Raw genomic sequence first — 26,817 nt, 5'->3', positions numbered from 1 at the left:
TAAAGGTGAGCCGTGGTCGTAATAATTAAGTATAGTGAGGCCGCAAATTCATTTAGCCTTAAGGCAAACAGGTTTCAGGTAAAATTTAAAATAACATTTTGCAGGATTTTTGAACACCTTTGGAAATATTTTATTCATTTTAAAATATTATAACTGCTTTAAATTGCTGAACCGCCGTTAGTTTTAACTTAAACCGTTTTCAAGCCCTCCCGAATATTCAACGTTGAAAACTTTAAACAATGTTATCGTATTAATTTATCATAAGGGTACCAACCATATGAGGTGCACTAATTGTCACTCCAAAACCAATGCTTTGTGGGGCATCCATATATGGATTATTTTTCGAATATTTTCCCCGGTCTACTTGCAGCATTGCGTCCTCGACGGAACTACTCCTAATTATTCCATTCACTGCAAAATAAAGTAGGTAAATCGATCAAATCCTATTAAAAATAAAACTAACTTTCCAGCGAATATCACTTTCACTTACGTTTCAGGTTCTTTACTAAGTCCGCATTATCTTTACCATGAGATCTCCAAGCCATTATGCCTCTCTGTTGGATTGTGAGGACTATTAACCAACCTATGACATAAGAAGTCACAATTGGCATAAATATTATTAAGTATCTATGCTATTACTCGCAAACCTGAAATACATAAAATAGCAACCGGTACTACACAGACAAAAACAGGCATTACGAGGAATGTAGCAAATGATAAACTCTCGGTAAAATAGATTTAGGAATCAATATTTATTCAATTTAAAACTATCACTTCACACTAATGACAAACCGTAAAATTTGTGGGCCTTGTTCATTTCTCCAGTAAGGCCAAAGAAATTGTGGTACGACAACTACGACACCAACAAAAATAACAAAACACTAATCCTTGCCTCCGTTACCGTCCGTTACTTCTTTGCTAATCCATAGATTGATGGCTGGAGTTAAGGACCTTGTGGAAGTTTACACGTACCCAGTGGTTAAAATAGTGGAATATTATAGCTAATGTGATTAATGTATGTATGCATTCATGTCAGGTCTTCCCTGGCATCTTCCTTAATATACGTTATGGTTTACCTACGATTTATGATTTCATGAAACAAGTATTTCCGCTATGTATCAGAAACCTGCAATTATTGCTTAAAGATTCATAATTCACCATGACTTAAAAAATGTGCATTTATAAACTGTGTCGTCGCCATTTACTGTGGTTGATTCGTACTTGGGCCTTAGTGTCAAAATTGGACCATGGGCACCTGTATGCGAGTCCTCTAGATGACCATTTAAATAATTTGATCCTCAAATGTGTAATTAGATCCAAAGTTATTGCCAAAAGTGTCAATGTTTCATTTTCTGTTTCGTTCGTACCCTCAAAACGTAATGAACGTAATTGTTGGGAAATGACGTAAGGTCATAGTGGGGAATCTTGTTACCCCGATGTTGGCAAAAACATTTCAGTAATTGTAATGTATTTTCGAGGTAAAAAAATCACAACCGTTAAACCATAGTTCATTCATCCAAGGGAAGTTCTTTTACCGGAGAAAGGTCCTTTAAACTATGAGAAGCTATTATATTAAAGTATGAGAAGGTTTCATGTTTAAACTACCCGTGATGCTACCCGATATGTCTCATTTTTTTCTTCCTTTTGTCCGATGTTCTTTCCTCCTTCAATTAATTCTACTACATTATATCAGAATATATCCTGTTTTCTCTCTCAAAATCTGTCCTGTCTCTGCTTCCTTTCGATTTTCTGTCTAACCTTCCTATCATCCCCAACCTCTCAGGCCTTCAGCTCGTTGTTTATTTATTTTTGCACACCTTATTCTTCTTGTGCAAACAATGTTCACCATCATCTTTGCTCCACGGCCAAGTTTCTAAACCACATTACATTATGCTCTTTAATATCTGTAATTATCTTTCACATCTTACTTGAAGTTCTTTGTCATCCACCCTCCTTATAAATACCTCTTTTGCTAATGTATTTCTTATCATAAATCCCGTGTCAAATTTTCTGTCAAGTTATTCCCAAATACGGGGAAAATGCAAAGAAATGCTTCTAATTTCTCTTAAAGAAGTCCCCACCGTTGCTGAGTCCCCTAGTAAAGCTTGAGAATTCTCACGTGGAAGGGGCACTGATTACTTAGTTCCTTCGCCTCTGGCTAAGTGAGGATGGGAGTTGAAAACTTGTGTTTTCATGCTTGTCTTTATGACATTCTCGATGAAGATACTTATCAAATGTATTTTGCTGAAGTGCAGAGCCATTAATTGTATGTTATCTTTTGAGGTCTGTCACCTTATTTAATAAGGGGTTTTTCCATTCAATATAGGGATATTATCGCAATACTTTAATTACCGTTCTGGTCTTAAGGTTGACCATTATTTAAAGCTTTGGAAACCCTACCATTTCTATGCTTCTATATCTTGTTATATGTGGACTTTATCAGATTAAATAACAGTCAGTTAATGACCATGACACCTATTATAAAGGTGATGTACATATAAAGGATTACCGACTGTCAACAAGGCATATTTAATATGACATTGAAAATTTATGATTAACTCCCACAAAATGTGAAGTCTTCTACAGTGAGATACAGCAGAAAAAGATAGATCCTGTTGGGAAAAAATTATTCAACTTTTTACAAGACTATTTTGCCTAATCAAACTTCTGGTACCTTTTCCTATCAGATTAAACTCTTGATTTTATATTTATTTTATTACTAGGATTATTTTTTCATTTTTATATGGTGTTTTAAATATACTTTTTATGCTTAATGTCGAGGCTTTGACCTGAGAAGCAAATAATAGTTTTCAGTTTTTCTTCTCTTGTAGAGATGTAACCTACACCCTCATTGGTATGTTTATTCCTTTGAATTGAGAGCCTTGCTAATTTTTCCTCATCATTTACTCTCATTAAGATCCAATGCATTAGCCCTGTATGTGCTGAGCAGTGACACCAACTCATTCATTCTAGCTAATTCTATCCTTTCGAAGTCTTAGATAGCATGTATGAAAAATCACTGGAAATAACATACGTCTATTTTCCCCAATGTATGTGGTGTGGTCCAAGTAGTGGTTTCTAATTATGCACTACAAACTTCATACACTTCATCATGCTTGTTAAAACCAACTAAGTAAACAAGGGCACCGTCTGTACTACATCCATTTGAATAATTTCTCATTACTACTGCTGCATCACAATTACTCCTTCCTAAAACAACCAGTTAATTTTCACTTAAAATATCTAACCAAGTGTTTTCCTTATTCTCACGCTTTCTTTGGAAATTTTTAGAGCTACTTTTGCCACATCAGGGATATTAATTCTGTTCTGTTAACCCTTACATTCTGCTGCTGTCCTCTTTCTTTGTGACAGGACGAAAATATGCCTGAAAACCACTTACCTAAGAACTAAGTAAGTAAGTAGTAAGAGCAAGTAAGAACACTCAATATCTCCCTAAACCCTTGGGCCCCATAATAGTTTTTTGGTGGACCTAAGAAATACTTCTCCTATTTCATTTCTTAATTTTCATTTTGGCAGAGTGCTCCAAATCCCCAGCTAATATTTTTGGAAAATATTGGTCGTGTGGTGGTAATCGTTGGCTGAGGGTGTCAGATTTGGTGATTATTAGGTGCATGACATTATTCTGCTGCATGCTGTAACTTTTATAATCGAGGGATATTAAATAAGCCTTCATTTAATGGACCTCTTGGAGAATGAAACTGTAATTTTAAATAAATAATGATTTATTGTCTCACTACATTAGTATACATTATCAGGAAAATTAATACTATTGAGGTTAGTATCATTTCAGTTGCTTTAAAAAGTCATCATTCTCCTCAATCAACATGACGCCTAAAAAAATCACAACTAGATGACTGAGGAACAAAATTAAACATTTCCTCTTAGTAAAAAATTTCATAATTGCACAAGTTAAAACATTCAAAATGAAATATTCAAAGGACAACATGTTTAGCCCTCATTTTGCTCAACAGCATTAGCCAATGCCTCAAAAGTAGTCTCAATGTAACTCAAAGTATAACTCAGGTAGGGCAAGGGCTCTGAAGAACAGAATGGATTAGTAGCGTCTTTCAAATACATCTCTATATGACACGCAGGCAACTTCCCTTGGTCAATTTTGCCAAGTACCAATTTTTCCAGAATATTCTCCAAAGTCGGGTTTCTTATTTGGTGGGCATCTCATCTCTACCATTGTTTCTCTACAAGTTACTTTCAGTTCTATACTGAGCACTCTTGTCTTATTATCCCATTCTCTTCTGCTGACAGCTCATGGTACTGTTTAGGTTAACTTGTTTTTCCTGTGCTTGAAGGAACAGTTTGTCATCCTTCCCTTTCAACCGTATTTCCATCATCCTATTGCTCTCTCTTCAGTTTGATTTTCTCTATGTAAATTGTTATTAGGTGTCAAATATTTCCACAGCATTTGAAGGTAGAATGTCTCTCCGATTTTTACTGTGCTTCCTTCTGCTATCTTCAGATTGAAATGATAGTGCCTAGGAAATTACTGCATGTATTAATGTAGCCTAATTGATTTTTGCCCTGCTATTTAATTGGCCAGGTATGCAAAATTTGGGTGACAATGCATTTTAAGTGGGCCAAAATCTCCACTGTGTTATGTAGCTGGTATTTGTCCCCGATGAAATGTTTTTTTTCTCTTCAATTTAAGTGGCCTTTTCTATGATCCTGGATAAAAAAGGTTTACTCAGACAAAGATTTGCGGTATTACTATCTACGATAATGCACAAGATTAAAATGAAATAATCCATTGTATACAAGTAGAGAAAGGGAAGGATTATTTTAACAATCGTCAACATTGCATTAGGAGACCACTGTCCAAATACCAAAGAAGCTTAGTTTCATTAAGAATCTCTCACACCTACTTTAGGGCGTCTCTCACATCATCACGCACGGGAGTTTTTAATAGTTATGGTGAATCATTAAAAAACCATGCTCATCGCCTGGTTGGTCGAGTGCTCCTTTGTAATAGGGAATTCATTATCTCATTAAAATTGGCATTTAATGATCTACAGATTGTGTATCACAACTTTTCGCGACACCAACAGCAAAGGATATTAGTGATTGTGAATATCAGACGAGGTCATTTTCAATAATATGGATAAATAGGTGTTGACATCGGGCTGTATTTTATGTTAAGGAGAAACCTTAAGGTCAGACCCAGGGGTCAACATATCAATTATATTAGGCACAACTCCAGCCATCAGGATTTCAATCCTGATCATCAATAGTAATGGTAGTTCAACAATGTAAGTATCTTTATTAAATGCTGGTTAAGTATATACAATGAAAGGCTTACAATATGATGAGAAATGAAAATAAGGATTTTTTTCACCAGATTCACTTGTCTTCATTGTGCTTTTCGCTGCTACTTTTATCGGTTTCATCAATAACCCCTTCATAAAGTGCAGCTTTCTGCAACACAGGTTGAAGCTGTGAAATGGCAAATTTTTTTTTTGCGTAATCGTATCGACAGCAAAACCTAACAGAATATAAGAGTAAATCAATAATCTGGTCAAATCACAAAATCATGTACACAAATAGCGCTGTAGGTAACAGAAAGCTATTACAGCTCGGTTACGAACTTCTAGCTTCGTAGTAGCTTAAGGCATGTACTTAAACTAGTATTCTTACCAATAAGTTAATGTTATACCACAAAATGACGACACGGCAACATGGGAAGCGATTCTGGTCTTGCTGGTGAACATAAAGTAAACCAATCCAGCACCTATTCCGCCGCTGATGCCGTACAAAAGGGAACTTCTAAAGCATGGTATTGACTCCAAATCTCGACCGAACAGGAGGATTTTCTGTAAATCGATCAAATTGCTAACAGGTGCTCAATTTTATATCAAAAAGTGTAAGCATAATTACTGAGATCACAAGAAACTCACATTCGAATTCTCGGGTGTAGACATATCTGTTAAGTTAAATGATCATGGATCACTTTGTTATCATCAACATTAGCGCTTTGTAGATTACGAATCACTATTTAATCTTTAGAAAATTAACTCTGTATACACTTAAAGAACAACTTGTTCGAAACTAACAACCGTATTTATAACATTGCGGCCGAGATCACCAGACAAGAAAAGAGGGCGCAATTTGCAACTCATTAGACCTGAAAGAACGACTCCTTTGGACAAGGATTAATAATTATAATTTCGTGCATTAAAGCCTTTCGAAACTACGTTTCCATGTACTTGGAGCGTATTTCCTTATCCCGAAGGTGCGTAATAAAACAGAAACTCTTGCTCGTTATGTGCATCGAATACTTCTAACAAGAGAGCCCATCCAAATGATTAACTCCCACGTCTCCATAAGATTAGTTCCTATGCTTAGGCGGCATTATTAAATCCATAGGAATGAACACTACAATCTAAATTATCTACATATTTCAGTGTTTGTCTGGAGGTTGCTTGATTTCAACTCAACTTTGGCTCCAACGCTCCGATTTTGGTTCTTCATAAATGCAGGATAAGATCGAATAGTGTGCGCATTAGTCACAAAGGTCATAACTGAATGACTCCTTTGGATGCTCCACGCCAAAAGGAGCGGTATGATTCTCTCGGATTCATAATTTTCTGGAAATGAATGGGAAAAGGAACAGGCAGACAAAAAATTTATCAGGAGAAATTTTTCTCCCCCTTCATACTATCGGTTCGTTTTAAAACGTCAATTTGGTTGGTAGAATTTTTGGTATACAACCAGAGTTAATGATTGGTAGCAATGGAATTTCACTTCATACATAGCAGTAGTAAAGTTGATTTTTATAAAGTGGTTTTAGAGTAACACGCAATCTATTGCCGCTCATATGCAGTAGATATTAGTTCTTAAAGTATCGATCAACGAACATGCAGCAGTCTAGTGGGTAGGATGTTGGGATATTAACTAGGAAACCCCTATTCGATTCTGTGTTATCTTTTTGTACCCTCAGCTCCCAACAGTGTTGAGAGAGAGAGGAAATTGGCCCCCTTGTGTGTGAATTTCACATGGTCATGCGTATAATATAAGGTTAGGTATACTGTAACCTATTAAACCACCCTTGCTGTTTACCACCCTATTAAACCAACCCACCCATTTTGTTTACAGCGGTTTTTTCTACCTATGTATTTGGTATAATATATTAAATGCATAGGGCCTCTTTCATGAGAATGTCTCGGTGTATAATGTATCTAGTAGAGTGCACCCCTCTACTATAGACTTAATAATTAGAGAATACAATATGTCACAGTACTCTACTGTAGTAGAACATATCAAACGCAAAGATCCTCTTTCATGTGAACACTGGTTTATAAACATCCGGTCAATCATAAAATAATAACATGTAATAATTACTAAAGGTAATCTACCAGTTAAGGTAGGTTTTGGATGGACACAAGCCACCAAACTAGTAACTTTTCTCTCCAAACAAAACACAACATCCTACTTTACAGTAAGCCCCTCGACTCATGTAATGATTATTCATAATTAAATTGTATAGCCCCAATATGCATACAGGCCCCTATATGGTGTTAAATTCAGGGGAAAAACATAACAAACAAGTACATAACAAACAAATCAAAATATTAGGTACTCAGCATTACGATCAAAATAAACCGTAAATGCAGTGATTTGATTTATACCTATAATGAAATTACATTCTTGAATTTGGCAGCAATTATTATAATTGTTCTGGCTTTTTTGGAAGTATGCTAAGAAGTGTATCCCAAATGGCCAAGTTTACTCTTCTTACCTAATTCCACCATGTTATAATTCAAACAATCTTGTACATATTATATTAAAATTTTTCATAGTTGACCATCATTTTTACTGAATCATTGATGAATCATAAGGATTTTTGCACTGCTCAACATCTGTCCTCATCAATATTACAAACACCATGAAAATAATATTATATATTGTTACCAAAAGTTACTGAACATTTCATGTGATGCCATTTAGCTAGATGTTTTCCCTAAGCCTGGTATACCAGCCATACCAGTATCCAATCCAGTGGTAGGGTCAATTGGCTTCACAACCTGCCATTGCACAATGACTTGATGACTTATCATGATGCTTAAACTTCACTACTACTGCTGCAGCAGGTCAAGCATGAGGAATGAAAATACATTGGGGAAAGTGAACTCATCCGTGTATATTTAGCTGGCACATTTACTATCGTTCTGTGCAGTATATTCTGGAATACTTTCAACAATAGTGCCCAGCAGGAGAGCTTTCCTTTCAATGATACACTTAGGATTATAGGAAAGATCATCTATCTTGAGGAAACCACAGCACAGCATCAAAACGACATTTTCAATGTTAAATATTCGTTTGCTGAGAGGTTCAAAAAAATAATGATGTTATAATACATTATAAAGTGCTCCATATTGACCACAGCAGCATGTATTTATTCACTCTCAGTATGATACATATCCCTTTATTGATACTACTCTTGCAATGTTCAAGTAATTCTGATTAACCTCTTAACAGATGTACGCTGTGTATGTATTCCTTGTTGCCAAGAACTGAAAGTAGCGAGTGGTTTATTTTAAATCAGGACAGGCAAGAGTGCATGGTATGGTAGTTATGTTGCTGCCATGCAAGTTAAGTTATAAGGAAAATCATTTCCATGTGTTTTGTCTAACATCAAGTTTCCCCAGTGCTAAAATCATATTTGATGGGAGATTCAAACTTGTCATTTCTACTCTATTATCTTCATTTTTTCATTCCTTTTCTTCGTATTTTCCAACAAAAGATTTCACATTCAGTGCATGCTTAATTGGAATTTCAGTAACCCAAACACAACCAAGTCCAAATTAGTTAAGCTGTGATCTACTGTACAATTTGTCACCTGGAAATTTCTGAAGCAGATGGTCTGAATCACTGAATAGTGAAGTCAGAAGCAAGGGAAAGAATAAAAATCACAAGGAAATTTTTATTTTTAATGTAGGAAAAGTTATAAAAAATTCCTGAAATCTGATGAAATGCAACTAGACTGCAATATTATCATTTCCAGTACACATATTTGGTAATTCTAAGGAAGAATATGGATCATCATTTTTAATAATGCCATGTTCATTGGATAAGTTAACAATTTGCTATTAATGAATATTAAAACATGCATAGCCATAGGCAGGAGAAGAATGGTTTGAGCAGAAGTGTCTTAACACCTTTCACACTGGGAACACTCCATGGCTAAAGCACATACTACCCCTAGTAGTAGTTATTAGGGGAAGTGACCAACAGCTGAGGTCATTTGCGCACCATACTATGCCTCTTTGTGTCTTTGGTCACTATTTTATTGCCTATTTGCATCCCTAATTGGAGCCAAGAAATTTATTATTATTTTTCATTTTGGTTACACAAAGGGGGCTATTGCAAGGTTGGAGTCACTTCACCCGGTACGTTTACACCGACTGACTGTGAAACTTTTGAAGCTAGTTTTACTCCTTAAAGCACCTTGAACTCCAATAAAGTTCTCAAGTTGGTCAACACATGTACCTGTATTAGTAACAGCAACTTCTTATTTTAAAGTAAATACCCAAAACTGTAAAACAGTAATTTCTTATTTTATTTCAGTAAAATGGCAAACATGACACATTAGAACAACAGATATGCACGTATACAAACTTATACATATGATTTTAAGGTGATAATAACAATGGAAGAAAAATGTTCCACATTAGTTTGTAGCCTTTTCAAAGGATAATTTCCATGATGTTTTTTTAAAGAAATCTACGTATCAGTGAACTTGAGAATGTACATCCTGGTAAATAAAATGCTTTAACTGTGATGCAAAAAGCAATCACCATAAACAATGGATTTAACAAATATTAACCCAAGAGTCAAACTGTTAGCATGGGCAATGAGGAGTCAACCATAATTCATAACCAATATGCTTATAGCAGCGTAAGTCAAAATAAATTTTAAGATACTATATTTCCACTTCATCACAACAAATGCTGACACAAGCTTATCATGCAGGATATTTAGTCTAAGGTCCACACTCCTATACTAAATAGGTAATATGTGCTATTATCTACTTATTCTATGATACTTAAATGTCTTCTTCATGTTGCGTATCATTTCATTTTTATCTCCATTTATGAGGGAGTTAACTCAAAATTACATTCACTGCTTATGATAATTTACCAGCCAGCACCACAGCTGACAATTAGCTGTCTACATTGCTAGTTTTTTCGGAAAATGAATTAATTTTTCTTGAATGAGTACTCCTCTGCCATCCTTTCTACCCCTTCACTAAGAGAGAATTTTCTGTCAATTTTCATCCCCATAAATACACTACCCTTTCATAGTTGATACATGCAGCATTAATACATGTATCTTCATTGAAAATTGATTTGATCTTTAAAATTAATTTTCTTAGCAATGAAAATATTTGATTTATTTTGTTTTCTGAGCAACACTTCAAACTGCTGTTTCTGTTCACACTTATGTCATCCACAGAATAACATCCTCTTACCATTATAAAACAGCATTCTTTACTATTAGCAAAGTGTGCAGCATACATTCAGGAAGATATTGACGAAAGTTAAGAAATTTTAAAATATTCAAATGAAATCTAATGGCAGTGATATGAAATACACTTAATGTACATCTAGGTGTAAATTTTCTTGTAATCAATACACCCTCATGCACTATATGACATTAAAACAATACTTTATCCAATTTAATCTCAATAGTAAATATTTGAATTGGGGCTACATTTGAATGCAACTATCAATTACTGTTATGACTTTTCTAACTGTCCTATGAGAACCACATACCCAGTAGGTCAATAAACTCTGTATGATATACATGAAGTCTGCCCAAGAGTGCTTAAGACATATGAATGCAACTCTTTTAGATGCAGTTAAAATTGGTCTTCCCCTTTTAGGTGATTGTATGAAACCAGTAAATCCTCTAAAATCTTAATTACAAACATGCATAACTTATTGACGTGCCTTCATTTACTTGCAAATATAACACAATACTTCATATTTACTTTCCTGGTGATAAAGAAATACTTCTAATAATATCTAGGCTAATAGGAGGGTAGGTAATGTAATTAAGCCATGCCTTCCCAGATGTGTCCTTGAAGCATAAAGCAAAGCCATATGTGAATTTGCTAAAACTTTGATGCACATATCCATTTCAGTGTATTCAACGTCAGCTTAAATGTACCTATACACCCATTTCTTTTTTTTAAATAACACCTTCACTAACTACCTTTCATGATAGCTAGCAAGAAGAGAGTAAGTACATGTTTCCTTTGGCTAATTCTTTGTTAAGCACAACCAGTTTTTGAGTCAATATAGCTAATAACCACCTGTATTAACGTAAGGACACCCAAAAGTGATGTCTAGAGATAATACATATAAACTGATAAAAAGCTACACTTAAGAATTAATAATTAAACACCAGTTATAATATATCATAGGTACGTACAGCTAAACTGACGGTTTCTGCTTCTCAAACTAAGAGTAATCAATATACTATATTTTAACCTTAAATAATAAAATGCCAACATTTATACTTGCACATTTTAACACCCATAAATATTTTTCTTTGCACAATTTAATGGCACATTATTTCAATGATACATTTCACAGCCATAAGTATTTGTTAGAAAACACTTGTAATTGCAATTACAGTAATAGCAGAGTGTTTCTGAACTAATATATATCAATAGTAAGAAGAGAAAATACCCAACATTTAAATATGTAATTTTTATGAGGAACAATAATTTTACAATAGAGAATTCTCAGTAACAATCAGTGCAAAATAACTGCAAAAATCTTTTTACATAATAAATCAATGATATCATATTGGATGGAAAGAGTGAATTCTCTTATGCCCTGGTTAAACTTTTATGAAAAACTATAATCACTTCTTTTCTTCCTTTAAAAGAATATAAAACCTTACTATCTACTTCATTTGGGTCATAAAATTTGGAATATGAAGACTGATGTGTGATTTTGGGTGACGATCAGTCAATGTAACCAAAAAAGTGATAAGGAAACTGAAGGTTGTCAGGTAGATAGGAGTAATGGTTTAAAAAAATTAACTTAGGTTTCCATGAGTCACCACCAACTATGTACCACCAAAATTACAATAAGATGAATTTTCCACTCATTATTAATATATGTATATTTTAAAAAACACAATGCATACACATGTATTAAGAATAAATTTCTCTACTCTGAAAGACACTTGAGTAAGTACTGTGTGGGTTATATCAAAAGGGTTGCTTTATTTGTAAAAACATACTTTTAATCCAAAAGTATAATTTTCAACCATAAGTGGATGTGGTGACTAGTTTCCCTATTGATGTATGTATGTACATGATGATATAGGTATACAAATAAGGTGAGAAAGGTAATTGTAGAAAAGAATTGAATCTGATATTATTGTAGTGAACCTTTTTCTTTAGGCACAATATGGGCACTAATTGTCATGGATTTGATTACAAAATAAATCAAAACTATAATCCAGTAACTACTTGTTCTCCGATACTTCATGGGACCTTTAACCATCTATTTATACATGAATTCTGAAAAGCTACACTGATGGAATCCAAAAGAGCATTTCTGTTCAATATTGGAACAAGTTACCAAACATTCATCATCTTCTAGATTGAGCATTGCTGGGTGATTTTTTGCCAATTGTTCGACTGAAGAGTGTGTTGGAGATCGCAATAACAGGAGAAAAAAGCTGAAGGGGACAGTCACTGCAAATACAGGAGATAAACCAGGCATTATTACCAATATCACATAATTATCACATTATACTAATTAAGCTATCAAAAGAGTATCTATTTAGGAAACATTAAGATGATTTGGCAATAAACATAACCATCAATCATAAGTATATAGTATTATAAAAACAATTTGAAGTCTACCTTTTAACTAACTCTACACCAAGGTCAGTCATAAAATGAATTTAATTTCATTCATTTTCAGATTTGGGTAAGTTACAGTACTTATGTCTATACACATATATGATATTATCCTTGCCATCATGGCACCTTTGAGTCTTAGGGAGCCTTTGACTGTAATTGAAGCCCATGATTATCATGAAACTAGCACTTCATAATAATAATAGGATGAGCAAAAGTGCAGTGTGATGGGAAAACCACAGGTAAGCCAAATACTTTTATTAGTACATCAGAAATAACTCGGTTCCAAGTAATAGTTCTTCTACCTTCCTGGGTTATTCTCAATAGCCTGTCCTTTACCTACTTGTACTAGCCTGCCATCTTCTTCCTTAGAAGTAATTTCCATTGGCTAATAGGGGTAGTCAGTGTTGAGACAATCAGTTCAGATATTCATGCCCTTTGATACTTTTCCCGATATCTTTTCCTTAGGATTATAAATTCTGGTCTAATATTTTTAAATCTAAATTTATCTAGTCTTTAACCGCTCTTTATAGATTTTTAGAACTGCAATTCTGTGGATTGTACATATTTGCTATTCATATTTACTATGTCTGTGGGTGGTCTGAAAAGTTTCCAACCTAACAAATAAAACATTTTTTTCTTCAATCTTATTTGTAAACATAGCCTCCTTTTAAGTCAACATACTTTTTCCAGCGATGATCTACCTTTTTTAACCTTTCCAAATAGAAGTCGTCTTTCTCCACAAAATAGGTGTTTACATATGCAATAACCTCCTCGTCTGATAAAAATCTTTGTCCTAGCAAAACTTTAAGGTTAGGAAACAGGAAAACATCACTGAGGGACAGATTTGGTAAATACAGAGAGAGGTCAACCAACTTCAAGGGCAATTGGTGAATTTTAGCCTTGGCAACCACTGAAATGTGAACAGATGTACCGTCCTGATGAAAAAGCACTTTCCGTTTCTTAAAATGCACTCTTTTTTTCCAATTCCGCCTAAATCTTGTCAACTAATGCTTCATGTTACTCCCCCATTATCGTTTCAAATTTTTGAAGATAATTGATGAAGGCAATTCTTTGACTACTCCATAAAGCAGTCGCCATCACCTTCTGGGCCGATGGGACTGTCTTCGTCTTTTGCTAAGCAGGTTCACCCTTTGCAGTCCTGCAGTGAAATATTAAACCTATACTGTGGAAGTGTAAAGTTTCTTTTTACCCTCATACTGAAGGAATTCCACTAAGTTAAACCTGAAACTCTGCATGAACCTGAACGTCCATAATCTCAATCTCATCCTAAAATAAAGATGACTATTTTTTATTAACCCTCTGCATCCACCTTCACTACCTCCTTTATATTGCTCCCAACAATTCTCTCGCCTCTCCCACCATGACTAGGACTTCTTGATATGTTTACCTTTCCATCTATTTTACCATTTCCAATTTTCAGTTTTACCATTGCCATCCTTCTCCATATCTGCATCTAAAAACCTCCTATCTATGCATATCATCATGCTTCAGTGGCCATATTTATGCACTGTACAAAGCCATGCTCCACATCAAGGTTTTAATAAATTTTTTCTTCACATCCTTACTCAATGTCCTTGTTATTGATTCCCAATTCATGTTTAAAGTTCCATTGCCCGTATATTATCCTTCTTATGTCCATACTACTTTGACCATCTTGATTCAAAACACTGCTTTGATAGTGGTATGCTCAGAAATTATTGTAATCCCTTGGCTGATTGGCTAACTTCATGCTTAATAATCTGCAAATCTGATGCTCATGAATTTTCTACTAACTGACTTTCTTTCCTATATCCAGTTCTTCCTTGACCTCTTTTGCTATAAAATCTACCTATACTTTGAAAACAGGTTGATAATGATCTCTTCCAAGGATTGCTTATCCCAATCCTCCACCAGCCACTCATACCTGAGCAGTCCATGTACAGGTTGACGATAAGTTCCATATTCCTCCAGTATTACTCCTATCCTCTGTAATACATTCATTAATTGTACCAGATTCAATTAATTGAATCCCTTCTCAAAATTATCGAACAAATATATGTAAATCCTGATTTTACCATACATTCTTCTTTACCAGTGACCTGATTACTACCATGACATGAAACATACCTCTCCTCTCCTGGAACACAAACTGATCATCCTTTAAGTATAATATGCCCTACTCCCCATCCATTTATTGATATCCTGTCTCAGATTTTTACTGTGATTGAAATCAAACTTACTGTTCTACAGTTCTCACATATGACTGCCTATCCTTTTTTTTGGATGGGAACTATCACATCTGAGACACCTTCCTGCCAAATTCCTCTCTCATAAATAATACAAATTATCCCATAACAACTCCTCCTTCCACATTTGTCTATACCCTTAAGGGGTCCACCAGAAATGTTACCCCACAGCCTTATTTGATTTCAATTCCCTTTCTATCTCACAATCAAGTGTACCTGGACCTAAGATTTAATCACCTGCACTCTATTCTCCTTCAATATCTTCTTGGCCTAATATATTAACCACATACCCCCTTTATTCCATCCTTCCATCTCTTTTGAACCTTTCTTGGCTCAATTAATAACTTTTCTGGAGTTTCTTTGATGGTGTGCATGGATTTGCACTCATTGCTTCCAGAGAGTGCTTTCCGCTTCCTGTAAAGTACATCAATTTTACTCATCCTTTTTAAACTGTCCACTATGTCTTACCATACTTTTTTGCCTCATTTTCCTACCTCAGTTTATTATTTATCTCTCTCACCTTCTTCTACCCAATTCTATGTTTACATTCTTCCATTTCCTTCTCTTACCTATATACTTATAATTAGTAATCTATGGTTTTCTAGTCATTTTCCTATTAACCATTCCTATAGCTCCATTTGAAGCTTTTGGTACACATTTTTGATATGTTACTAGCTTTCTTCTACTCTACCAATCCACTGGCCCTCACTCATTAATTTTTCCACTACTTCCAGGTACTCCTCGCTTTACATCCTTGTTAATACATCTACATTCAATTTCCTCATCCTTCTTTATTGTTTTATGGTTATGAATCCAACATTGCACTACATAAATTATAATCTGAATCTGCATCCACTCCTAGGAAACTGTGAATCAATCATGTTATTCCTAAATCTGTGTCCCACCATAAAATATCCTAACAGATATCTCTGTGAATCCATGGGCATTTTTCATGAATAAATATGCCTATTGTGATGTTTAAACAAATTGCTCATTATAATTAGCTCCTAACAAACTCCTCACAGGTATTCTTTGTTTCAACACCATAGTCCACCTCATAGCCATCTTGACCTTCACCCACCGTTGCATACCAATCTTCCATCACTATAAAATGTCCCCTTCTAGGCAAACCCACAATTATTTCCTCTAGTTGCCCTTATAACTTTCACCTTTATTTTGACAATGATGTTCAAATGCTTCACCTTTAAATCATCTAAAACATTTTTTTATTAAGTGTCATCATGCTGAAAAATATCCGATGGCCAATCATATCTAGGGTGTACAGAAATATTGTCCTTTCATTCCAGTCTAAGATCATGCACTCCTCAGACATAATAAAATATTGGCTTTCCCTGAATATTGTGGAAAGTATTAAGAAATATAGAATGATGCCTTAAAACACTATTTATGACTGGGAAAGTTAATCACTTATATATTCTATTGTTTCAGGCTTCACTTCGTGGAAGTAATTAATATCCATTACTAAAAAAGAAAGAAAGACTCGTACTTTTCCACAGATTTTATTATACGGTACAACGCGTTTCACCGACTTGCGGCATCATCAGGAACAAATTTGCAAAACAGACAGAGCAAGCATATATACCCTCAGGACAGAGTGGGGGCGGGGAGGGTTGGAAGGATTTGAGAGGGGTGGGGGCTCGCAGGTGCGTTGATGGATTGTTTTGACCATTTCCAGGCTAATTTCTCGGAGAGGAGTGGGGAGGGGTATGGGAATAATTGCTCATTACAAAGTGTCATGTTGGGGTTCACCAAGTGCCTTCTAATCTCTAATTGCTCGAGAGCGTCCATTTTTAATCCTTTTGGGAGTGTGTGTAATATCTCTGGGACAAAGTCACTGCTGTGGTTGAATTCTAGTAAATGCTTGGCGAAGAGAGAGTTGTTATTCTGATTTTTGTGACACCTAGCTTGTTCCTTGACTCGTAACTTGATATTCCTGCCGGTCTGACCGACATAAACGCTGTTGCAATCCTCGCATTTCAGTTTATAAATGCCTGATTTGAGAAGGCTATCCTGGGTGTCTTTTCCATTGGCTAGAAGTTTGGAGAGGGTTATGGGTGGGTAGAAGGCTGCTTTGAGAGAGGTGGGTAGGCAGTTGGAAATCCTATATGAAAGATCTCCCAGAAACGGGATCGAGCACCACTTAAAATCTTTAGACACTGCGGGCTGTGACACGAAAATGCTTTTTATGGCCATTGCTTTTTGTTTTTTCCGTAGTAATGTGTCAACTAGTTTGGGGTTGAAACCATTGTTGGTAGCTATTTTAGTGATATTCACGAGTTCAATTTTGAAGTTTTTGGGGGAAAGGGGGATGTGTAGGAGGCGGTGGATCATGGAGTGGAGGGCTGCGTGTTTGTGAGAAAAGTGGTGTGCGGAATCATTAGAAATTATATGGTCTGATCCTTCCAACCCTCCCCGCCCCCACTCTGTCCTGAGGGTATATATGCTTGCTCTGTCTGTTTTGCAAATTTGTACCTGATGATGCCGCAAGTCGGTGAAACGCGTTGTACCGTATAATAAAATCTGTGGAAAAGTACGAGTCTTTCTTTCTTTTTTAGTAATGGATGTTAATCACTTATATTTCATTCAAGATATGAAATGAAAAATCATTAAAAGATTCCAACAAGAATTCTACCTGCCAAACATTGTAGCATGAAAATATGTTATTGAGACATTGATGGAATGATTTTCTAGGTAAGTGGTTGTTCTATGGGTATGTTAGCTTACGTTAGGCCAGATACTTATAGTATTTAACCCATACTGCATAATTAAGGTATTCCTATGAAATTTGAAATAACTTTTTTCTTATCAGATCTTGATAGCTGACTTCAGGAGGAATACATCTTAATCTTTTCCAGTTTTCAGAGCTATTGATGTAGTAAAATGTGAGTCAAAAATGTTATATTTATGTGAATATTCAATTGTCCAGGAGTTGAAAACTTTTCAACTATTAAAATATTTTCATTCATGCACTTGAACATAGCTACAAGCAACTGGAATGTTTATCTTTCAAATGTTCTATGGAACATGCCAATCTTAGAACAAGATATATTTTCAATTCTGTAACATTAAAATTTTTTACCCATGGTACTATACCATGACACCTTAAGGGTGATCATAATAATACACTAAAACTACACTATCTTCACATTAAGATAATGACAATAGGTAGAACCTCTTACATTTTTACATTAACATCACATTAAGTAATAGCGACCATTATGATAATCAAACTATAATAATAAAAAAATAAATGTCAAAGCTTAAGTAATTTGATTCATTATGAAACTCCAAAATATGGTACATGACCCATAAACAGAATTTTCAAGAGAAGATCCTGTGAGGAAGAACAACAAACATGCACATAGGACAAATTAAGGAGAACATAAAACAGAAATGCTTTCAGGGGGTGAAGGAATTAACAGTGAATACAGAAAAATGGAGAGTTGCAGTAAACCAGTCTTAAGGTTGAAATACTGATGATAACACACAAACAAATGTATATACTCTTACAAAGTTCTAGGGCTATTTTCGAAACATGCTAGATACACACATAGTACAATAGATGACTGGAACTTTTTGCTTCCTTATAGAATTTGTAATGTTTAACATGAAATTAAATACAATAAAGCCTTGCTATTCTGATACCCAAGGAAATGCAAAAATTGAACTTTGAACTATCACGGTTTGAAAAAAAGAGCTTACAAAAATCATCTTATGCTTCCATATTTGGCTAGTAAAATCACAATACAGTTTTTCTGTACTTAAAATACTAGTTATATTGGCCGGGCAAGTTTGAAATAAAATGCTTACTCTATATTTAGGATGGAAGAGTCTACCTCTGTATTCAATAAAAATACAGCTGAAAATACTAAGAAAAGATAAATCAACTGTTGTCTCATAAGGAATTTGAAAGGGCTCTTAATATTATAATCAATGTTCACTGGTCACTGCCACTTTGTGGATGACTATGACATCCACCTCTCCTATCTCAAGAGGATACCAATTCTTTCTCCACCATCAATCCTCCCTTTGAGAGAGGGTTTCCATTGCAAGGTGACTTTGGCTTCACTTTCATCTATCTAATCCACTGAGTATAAAAGTTATGGAGAGAATGAAATGTGAGTACCTGGATGGTATAATAATTGACATGGGCCTGGTTATGAGTTATCTCTTCCTCTGGAGGAAGGAATCCTGCATTAAGTTGTCTGACTGATGGTTTTACTTACCAAAAGCATATAAAAAAGTGTGAGGAGTCTATTAATTCAAGGTTAAGATGCTGCATCCATCTGTATTACACCCAATACAATTTCACATTAATAACCGTCCTAGCAAATAGATCTGTGTTTTGGGGAGACGTGATGATACTATTGCAAAACATACAAGGAACAAACTTGCCCATCATATGCAATATGCTTAGAATAACACCACATTTTTCAATTTCATGAATTTTACTATTCCACTAATTCAACAGATCAAATTCACTCTGCCACCTCAGTGCACATTTATACTTCTACATCATTCACTGAGTTTATTAAATGAAGAATACATTGTATTCTTCATTTAATAAACATGAACTTCCACAACGTTGAGCCTGGAGCAATTGAATATTCACTGAGTTAATTGAAACCAATACAAAATTTCATGCAGGAAGACTTACCAAACCCCTGTGACAGGCTCGGCTTCATTTCCACTGATGATAAATAATGGGAATAAAATTGAGAAGACACACCCACTGAAAATTAAGGATTGGGAATTAGAATGCTTCATAATCACTTAAGTCACTTATATTCCACAGAATCTTCACACAAAGAATCTAATTATTCACTAAACGTACTTCAAAGCACTGAAAAATACAAATGCAGAAATCAAAATATCTACCTGACAATGTAGGATGATGGCAAAGCAGTCAACACTGCAAGTGGGAGGCCAAAACCAACAAAATATGGCCAATTTCCCTCCAAGAAGGTCAAACGTTTGTGTAGTTCCCAGCCCATATTGAACCATTTATATTCAAAGGCATACAAGGAATACAATAGGCACATGTGTAGCAAGCACACAATGTCTCCAACAGGAGCAATTGGCAGCATGCTGACAAGCATACTCTGAAATTACAAACAATATTCATAAATTAATAGGATATATTATTAGGACTAATAGGACTTCTGCTTATTATGCAAGGCCTATCCCAATAGCAGTAAGACTGAGTCAATTAAAACAATTTACCACTAGAATAGATACATTCACTTTAAAGTCTTGGAAGTAGCACCCTTGTGCCCAGGTGTGTAGATGAAAATGTAGCTAGGGTACTTGATTGACATACTTTATTTATTTATTTTTATTTTATTTATTCAGTATAAGTCCGAAAACAGCGCATTCTGGCCTTTACATCGAACTATTAACAACGATAACAATGATCACATTTACAAACACCCAAACCCTAGGTGGAGGAAAACCCACCCAGGCGGGAATCGAACCCGCGACCCTTGGGATGGCAGACGAGGACGTTACCCCGCCACCACCGGGGTCGGCTTACACATACACGGGGACGGCTTATACAAAGGGGTAAATAATATTTTAATCATTGGGTGAGTATAAAATAGAGGAAGGGTTGAAGCATTACCTTGAGGAAATAAATTCATTTTCACATTGAATATACAAAAGTTCTTTTTGGTTAATATTATGAATTATAGTATTAAGAAGTTGCAATAGCTAGTATGCACTGGTTCATTCAAAACTCTATAATTTTGGTTCTTCATCAGAAATAATGCGCTACTACATTTTTATATTCTACTGTTTCAGACTTCACTTTGTGGAAGTACTTCATATCCATATTACCAATCCAGTACCAAGTCTTTTTAATATGGACTACATTTTTAGTTCAAAACACACTGATGTAGTATGTTCATGCTCAACCTAGACTCTGTTGTAGTGGGATACAACGTGGAAACCCCCTACCTCACACGTTTTTTTCATCTCTTAGAAAGTTTTATTGACCTGCTATTCCTTGTAAGTTAAGTTTCACTTGTGCTCACAACAAATGTAAAGTAATTAGGGATATTATTAATTTTTCCTGAACAAAACCAAGGGTACAGTCTCAATTCTAGATCAAATATAATACTTCCTCATTTGGATCTCTCCCAACTTGCTACAAATTCTGCCGATCACTTTCAACCCAATTCTACATCCAAACAAAACTGTTCTCCTAATCTAGCTGCCACTTCCACCAACCTAAAACCCTAAAGTATTTATTTTCTACAAGATTTAAAATAATAATATTTCAAACAAGATAATAAAAGTAGATCTGGCTTTGATGTAATTCCCAGTTACTTTATTTTGCAATATCTTGATTTCATTAAGGAGCCTCTTTTTTTCCTTACAGACAAATTGTTTGGGTGAGGAGCATTTCAATCCCCCCTTCAAGGTTTCCAAAGTAATCCTCTTTTATAATAACAACGGTCATATCATGACACAAAACTCCTATTGAGCAATTTCTTTCCGAAAACAAATTAACAAGCCATTTGAAAAGGCTTTCCACACAAGGTTAATTTGTTAATTTGAGGCCACTAATCTCTTTTCACCATTCAACATGTTTTTATGGAACACAGGTCTAACTCTTCAGCTACCTATTGGTTAATAACTGTGACATTAAATGCCCTTGATCAGAAGACGGGGATGTGGCAATGTTCTTTAATTTACCCAAAGGTTTCCACTATTTTGACCACCAACTATTTCTAATGAAACTTAATTAAATGGGTATCCAAGGTACATCAAATGCCTGGACTGAATCTTACCTGTCATACAGGTTACTTCATTTGGGATCGTTTTGTTTCTTTCACATATAATTGACATTCCATATCATTTTCAATTTATATAATGCTACCCACTTACTCCATATAGATAATACTAATACAAGGTCTGTGTAAAACAGATGAGACTAGTCTTTCTATGCACAAACTGCTTGACGTATCACAATCGGGGAGGTGTTTCGCACACCACTCTTTTATGTATGTATTCGGCTATTCTGGTTTATTTCCTTCTTCTGGTGTGCCACAAAACACACTGTTCCTTTCCTCTATGATGTTGTATGATAACTTTCTTTACTACCCTGTCCTCTTGTGTACTCGCCCATTTCTCCTTCAGTTGGTGAAGCAGCTCCTGAATGCCATCTCTTAGCCAAAGAATCTGGGCACTTAGCTGCCACACAGATTAGACCCCCAGCAGATTTCAGTGTAATTAAACTTTCCTTGATAGCTCAAGCCGTAATAGCATCAGCCTGGCAAGTCAAAAGATACGTGTTTCAAGTCCTGGGCAAGGAAATATTTTTACACTTGTGATCTGCTTGATTCCACTTTCCCCACCACTCCAGGGTTTGCCTTTTATAAGTATTCCAATCCCTTTTCCTTGTATCTATAACCATGTGAATGAATATGTAGAGATAATATAATCAAATTATATTCTTATTTTAACAAAAATAAATCTTTCTAATTAATAAACTATAATTTCCACCATTACTAAACAAAGCAGGGTGATACTCTACACAATCCTTATACATGGGGGGGCCCACAGGTACCTGGCCTGACCTAGGGATGGCAGCAGTTGTTTGAAAAATATCTCTGTATTAGAAAGTACACAATCCAGAAAGCATATGTTTCAAGTTTGAATGCGCCATGTTGTTTAGTGTTTGTTTGGCAGCCATCAATAGTGAACTTTTTCAGTGAATTTGTGAAAATGGAGAAAATTGGTCATAGTTATGTGATACAATACTTTTATTTGAAAGGCCTTAGCCCAACCAATATAAAAGCTATGCTGATTTCTACTCTGGGTGAGTCTTCTCCTTTGTTTACAACAGTCAAATATTGGGTAGCGGAGTTTAAACGAGGCCATACGAGCTGTCAAGACGAGCATTGCATTGGTGGACTAAATGAGGTGACCACTACAGAAACAGTGAAGAAAATCCATGCAAATTACCTCAGCTGTCGGTTGCTTCCCCTAAATACTACTACTATGAAAATCCATAAAGTGATACTGGATGATTCTTGCCTGAAAGTGCGCGAGCTAGCAGACATAGTAGACATTTCAAAAAGCATTGTACATCGCATATTAACAGAAAATTTGGACATGAGAAAGCTGTGTGCAAGATGGGTGCCATTTTTGCTCACACCTGAGCAAAACCATTGTCGTGAAGATGTTTCAAATGAGTATTTAGCAAAGTTTCACAGCACCACAGCAGAATTTTTGTGCCGTTACACAACCATGGATGAAACATGGGTCCATTACTTCACACCCGAGAAGAAAGAAAAATCAAAACAATTGATTCAAAAGGGAGAACCAGCTCCAAAGAAGACAAAGATTATTTCATCTGCATGCAAGGTCATGGCATTGGTTTTTTGGGATGCCCCAGGGATAATTTTCATGGACGATCTTGAAAAAGGAAAAACTATCAAAAGTGAGTATTATGCAAACTTACTGCAACGCTTGAGCGAAGAAATCAAGAAAAAGCAACCGCATTTGGCTAAGAAGAAAGTGTTGTTTCATCAAACGCACCAGCTCACAAATCCATTATTGCAATGTCCAAAATTCATGAATTAAGTTTGAATTGCTACCTCATGCACCTTATTTGCTAGATCTAGATTATTTTCCATTCTCAAACTTGAAAAAATGGCTTGGTGGTCAAAGATTTTCCAACCGTGAAGAAGTGATGTCAGAAGTTAATGGCTATTATGAGGAGCAAGACAGATCTTATTATAAAAAGGATATCGAACTTATTGAACATTGCAGGGAAAAGGGTATAGAGCTGAAAGGAGGTTATGTTGAAAAATCCATTTTGTTCCAAAATTTTTGTGTATTCTTTGTTGGGTTGCGTACTTTTGGGCTTGCCCTGGTATGTATATGCAAACAAAATGCAAGTAGGGGTTCAACATTCACGGATCTCCTCATGTTTGATTAATACCTGCTGATTTTGAGGCTACAAGAGCATTTATGCAAAAAAATCAATGTATTGAAATAATTAAAACTATAAATTTTGCCATATTAATGAATTTTTATATGCATTCAATTGTTCCAGGGTTAACTTTGTGGAAGTTCATCTTCATTACATGAGGTACCTGATGATGATGCCTAAGCATTGAAACTAGTTGTATATAAATAAGGAGCAGTGGAAATATAAATTCCGTTCTTCATGAAAGGAATTTTTATATGTCTGATATTATATTTTCCTCCCCAATGGACTTCCCCTGTAAATGTTGAACCTTAATGTGTTGGATGGGGTTATGCGTTCTGACAGCCCCTTCAGATGTGCTGGTGGGAGCAATGATTTTTGCTCCTGATAGGGTCACCCATGCCAGCCAGATAGGTTGAACGTCCAATGCACATAGGATGGGTATAGGATGAGAATAAATGTAAACAAAGCAAAGGTTATGAAGTTTTCAAGAAAGAGGAGGGGTAATATGTTCAACATTAAAATAGAAAGTCAGATTCAATGCTGGAGGTTAAGCCAAACTAGTACAATGATTCTGAGTCATTGCGCCTTTCACCTTTAAGGCACAAGGATTTCTTGGAATGCATGGAGGACTTGGATCACAGATGATATAATGCATTTTTTTTCCCCTATTCGTCAAAGAAATTAATAAATCATATCACAAATATGTCAGGGAGGAAGTTAATAAAACCCCACAAAGAATCTCAAATGACTATTTTATAGAAGATAATATTCTAGGATGGCATAGATTTACAATCCAACTGCTTTTCAATGAATATATAAGTGGACAAACTAGTAAAGTCAAATCACATTTTAATACAATGTTTGTATTTATACACAAGAGGAGATCATTTTTTACAGTTATAAAGTTGTTTAATACTGTTAACTATTTACTATAACACAGTATTTGATATGCTTCATTGTCACTTAATGTTGGTATTATAGATAGCAAAGTCTGGATGCAAGACTTTTGTTTTAGGGAGATATTGTCTTCTTCAAAATTTAAAACCAAAGCCGTCACCAGTTTTTGCCCCAAGATTTTCAATTGATTCCATCATAATCAAGTGTTTAGAAGTATCATATTCTCATTTTTGAAAACTATTATAATCTGAATATTCTTGAAAAAAATACAGTTTTATATTTAAAGATGAGTTCAAATATTTGTAAAAAATACTTAATGATTACATAAAACACCACCAAAAGTTCCTAGTAAGTACGACTGCAAAATATTTACATGGGCTTTTACCCAATATATAACTTCTAACACAATATTTATTTACCTGCACCAAAAAAAGAGCTTGAACTAATATGCTGAAAAGTGTATCAGCAATTAATTTGCTGACACTGGAGAGTAACTGCGGGCGCCCTCTACTGTAGCGATATGCTGAATCGGCAATATCCTGAAAATGTAATGGAATCACATGATTTTTGGAACTGAGCACCACCGTTGTATTATTATCGCAAGCGCTGTGGCAACTAATATTTAAACCCCTTAAGCCAATCCTCAACTGGTGGAAGGGTATAGTTTATACGTTTCATTAATTAAATCTATCTTTAATGTTAATTTCGCTAATTTACATGTTAATGACTATATTCCATATTCTTTCGCACAGGCGTAAACAAAACAAGCATAACAGGAATTTGGACTTAAAAACAACGACCAAAAGGTTAACTGAAAAAGGCTATTTCTTCTATTTTGTGATGACCTAAATGTTATCGCAAATATTCCTCATTGTAGACGGAGTATAATAGTCAATGACTTTAAGCTGAGGTCCTTCATGCAGACTTGGGTATCTCCTTAGAGTAAATATTTGAAAAGATGCCCTTTATTTTCGAAGTTAAAAGTTACTTATAAAATTATTTTCCAGGTGCAAAATGATTTCATCGATTAATAGACAAGATATTTACCTGAAACCATAAACTGTTAACCACTTTGCTCAACAAGAATAACGGCAACACCCATGTAGCACTAAATGTCCAAGAGAGAAATGGTTTCATCCAATACCAGACAGATTTGTCCATATCTGGCGAATGCCCAAATAGGAACGAAACCAAATATCGAAGGCATGGCAACACAATTGCCTCAAAAATGATGATACTGCACCAAAAAACTACTCCATTTAACGCACAACATTGAAGCGTTCGCTTTAAGACTTTTGGCTCCCTGTAAATAATATATTATCTCAACTGTGGAATAGCAAATTGTAAGAACATTCTTAGTTATGTGGCTAAATACACCACTAATTTCTTACTCATGTTTCTTAACAGCAGGAGTTCCTTCACGATTAGAATCTTTCCTCCTGGAAATACTTTGCTCTTTTGACGGAGAATGTAAAGCCCTCTCTTTTATGTTTTTGTCCAAGTAAAATATGACAACTGTTCCTTTTAGGCTATCTACAAATCCTTTAAAAACTGCATAGAGAATTCCCTGAAAATTAATTAGATGAAATATATGAGCATGAGAAACCAATTCTAGGTGGCCATTATGAAATATAGGTTAATTTAAAAAGGCAACGAGAATTTAGAAAATTAGTTACCGAAAAATTATTCATCACTCTGAGCCCACGTACTACACTTGAAGGAACTCGACTAACTCCTTGACCACAATCACAGCTGATCGGAGTAAATATAGAAAATATGACAATCGACTTATG

At 35.1% G+C, this 26,817-nt stretch overlaps 3 protein-coding genes across 12 annotated transcripts in view; all 3 read right to left on the bottom strand.

Moving 5' to 3' along the window:
* Positions 1–1,367, bottom strand: part of Pcmt (Protein-L-isoaspartate (D-aspartate) O-methyltransferase) — a 10,299-nt gene extending 8,932 nt beyond the window's left edge. For 2 of the 10 annotated variants that reach the window (XR_011703653.1, XM_071598484.1), the window contains exons 1-3: positions 793–1,361; positions 491–647; positions 275–411 (exon numbers count right to left, since the gene is read on the bottom strand). Coding sequence is in view for 9 of the 10 variants with exons in the window: in XM_071598484.1 (XP_071454585.1) it covers positions 275–411; positions 491–611 (258 nt within the window). In the remaining variant the exon portion in view is untranslated. Of the gene's footprint in view, positions 1–274; positions 412–490; positions 648–792 lie in introns of all 10 variants that reach the window. The other 8 variants (XM_071598482.1, XM_071598481.1, XM_071598476.1 and 5 more) reach the window with 7 other exon arrangements.
* A 3,906-nt stretch (positions 1,368–5,273) lies between these two features.
* l(3)87Df (lethal (3) 87Df) lies at positions 5,274–6,149 on the bottom strand. The gene is made up of 3 exons (XM_071598486.1): positions 5,928–6,149; positions 5,668–5,843; positions 5,274–5,515 (listed from the first exon to the last, which is right to left on the bottom strand). The coding sequence occupies exons 1-3, from the start codon at positions 5,949–5,951 to the stop codon at positions 5,374–5,376; spliced, it is 342 nt and encodes a 113-aa protein (XP_071454587.1). The 5' UTR covers positions 5,952–6,149; the 3' UTR covers positions 5,274–5,373.
* Positions 6,150–9,619: 3,470 nt separating this feature from the next.
* Positions 9,620–26,786, bottom strand: tank (EI24 domain-containing protein tank). The gene is made up of 7 exons (XM_071598475.1): positions 26,701–26,786; positions 26,416–26,591; positions 26,072–26,327; positions 25,444–25,563; positions 20,065–20,288; positions 19,844–19,918; positions 9,620–12,748 (listed from the first exon to the last, which is right to left on the bottom strand). Exons 1-7 carry the CDS (start codon positions 26,713–26,715, stop codon positions 12,643–12,645), a joined length of 972 nt encoding a protein of 323 aa, XP_071454576.1. The 5' UTR covers positions 26,716–26,786; the 3' UTR covers positions 9,620–12,642.
* Between the last annotated feature and the right edge of the window lie 31 nt (positions 26,787–26,817).

This window comes from Hetaerina americana, unplaced genomic scaffold, assembly GCF_022747635.1.
Source record: "Hetaerina americana unplaced genomic scaffold, ioHetAmer1.1.p SCAF_10, whole genome shotgun sequence".
Classification (NCBI taxonomy): Eukaryota; Metazoa; Arthropoda; class Insecta; order Odonata; family Calopterygidae; genus Hetaerina; species Hetaerina americana.
This window is presented reverse-complemented; position numbering and strand designations above follow the sequence as displayed.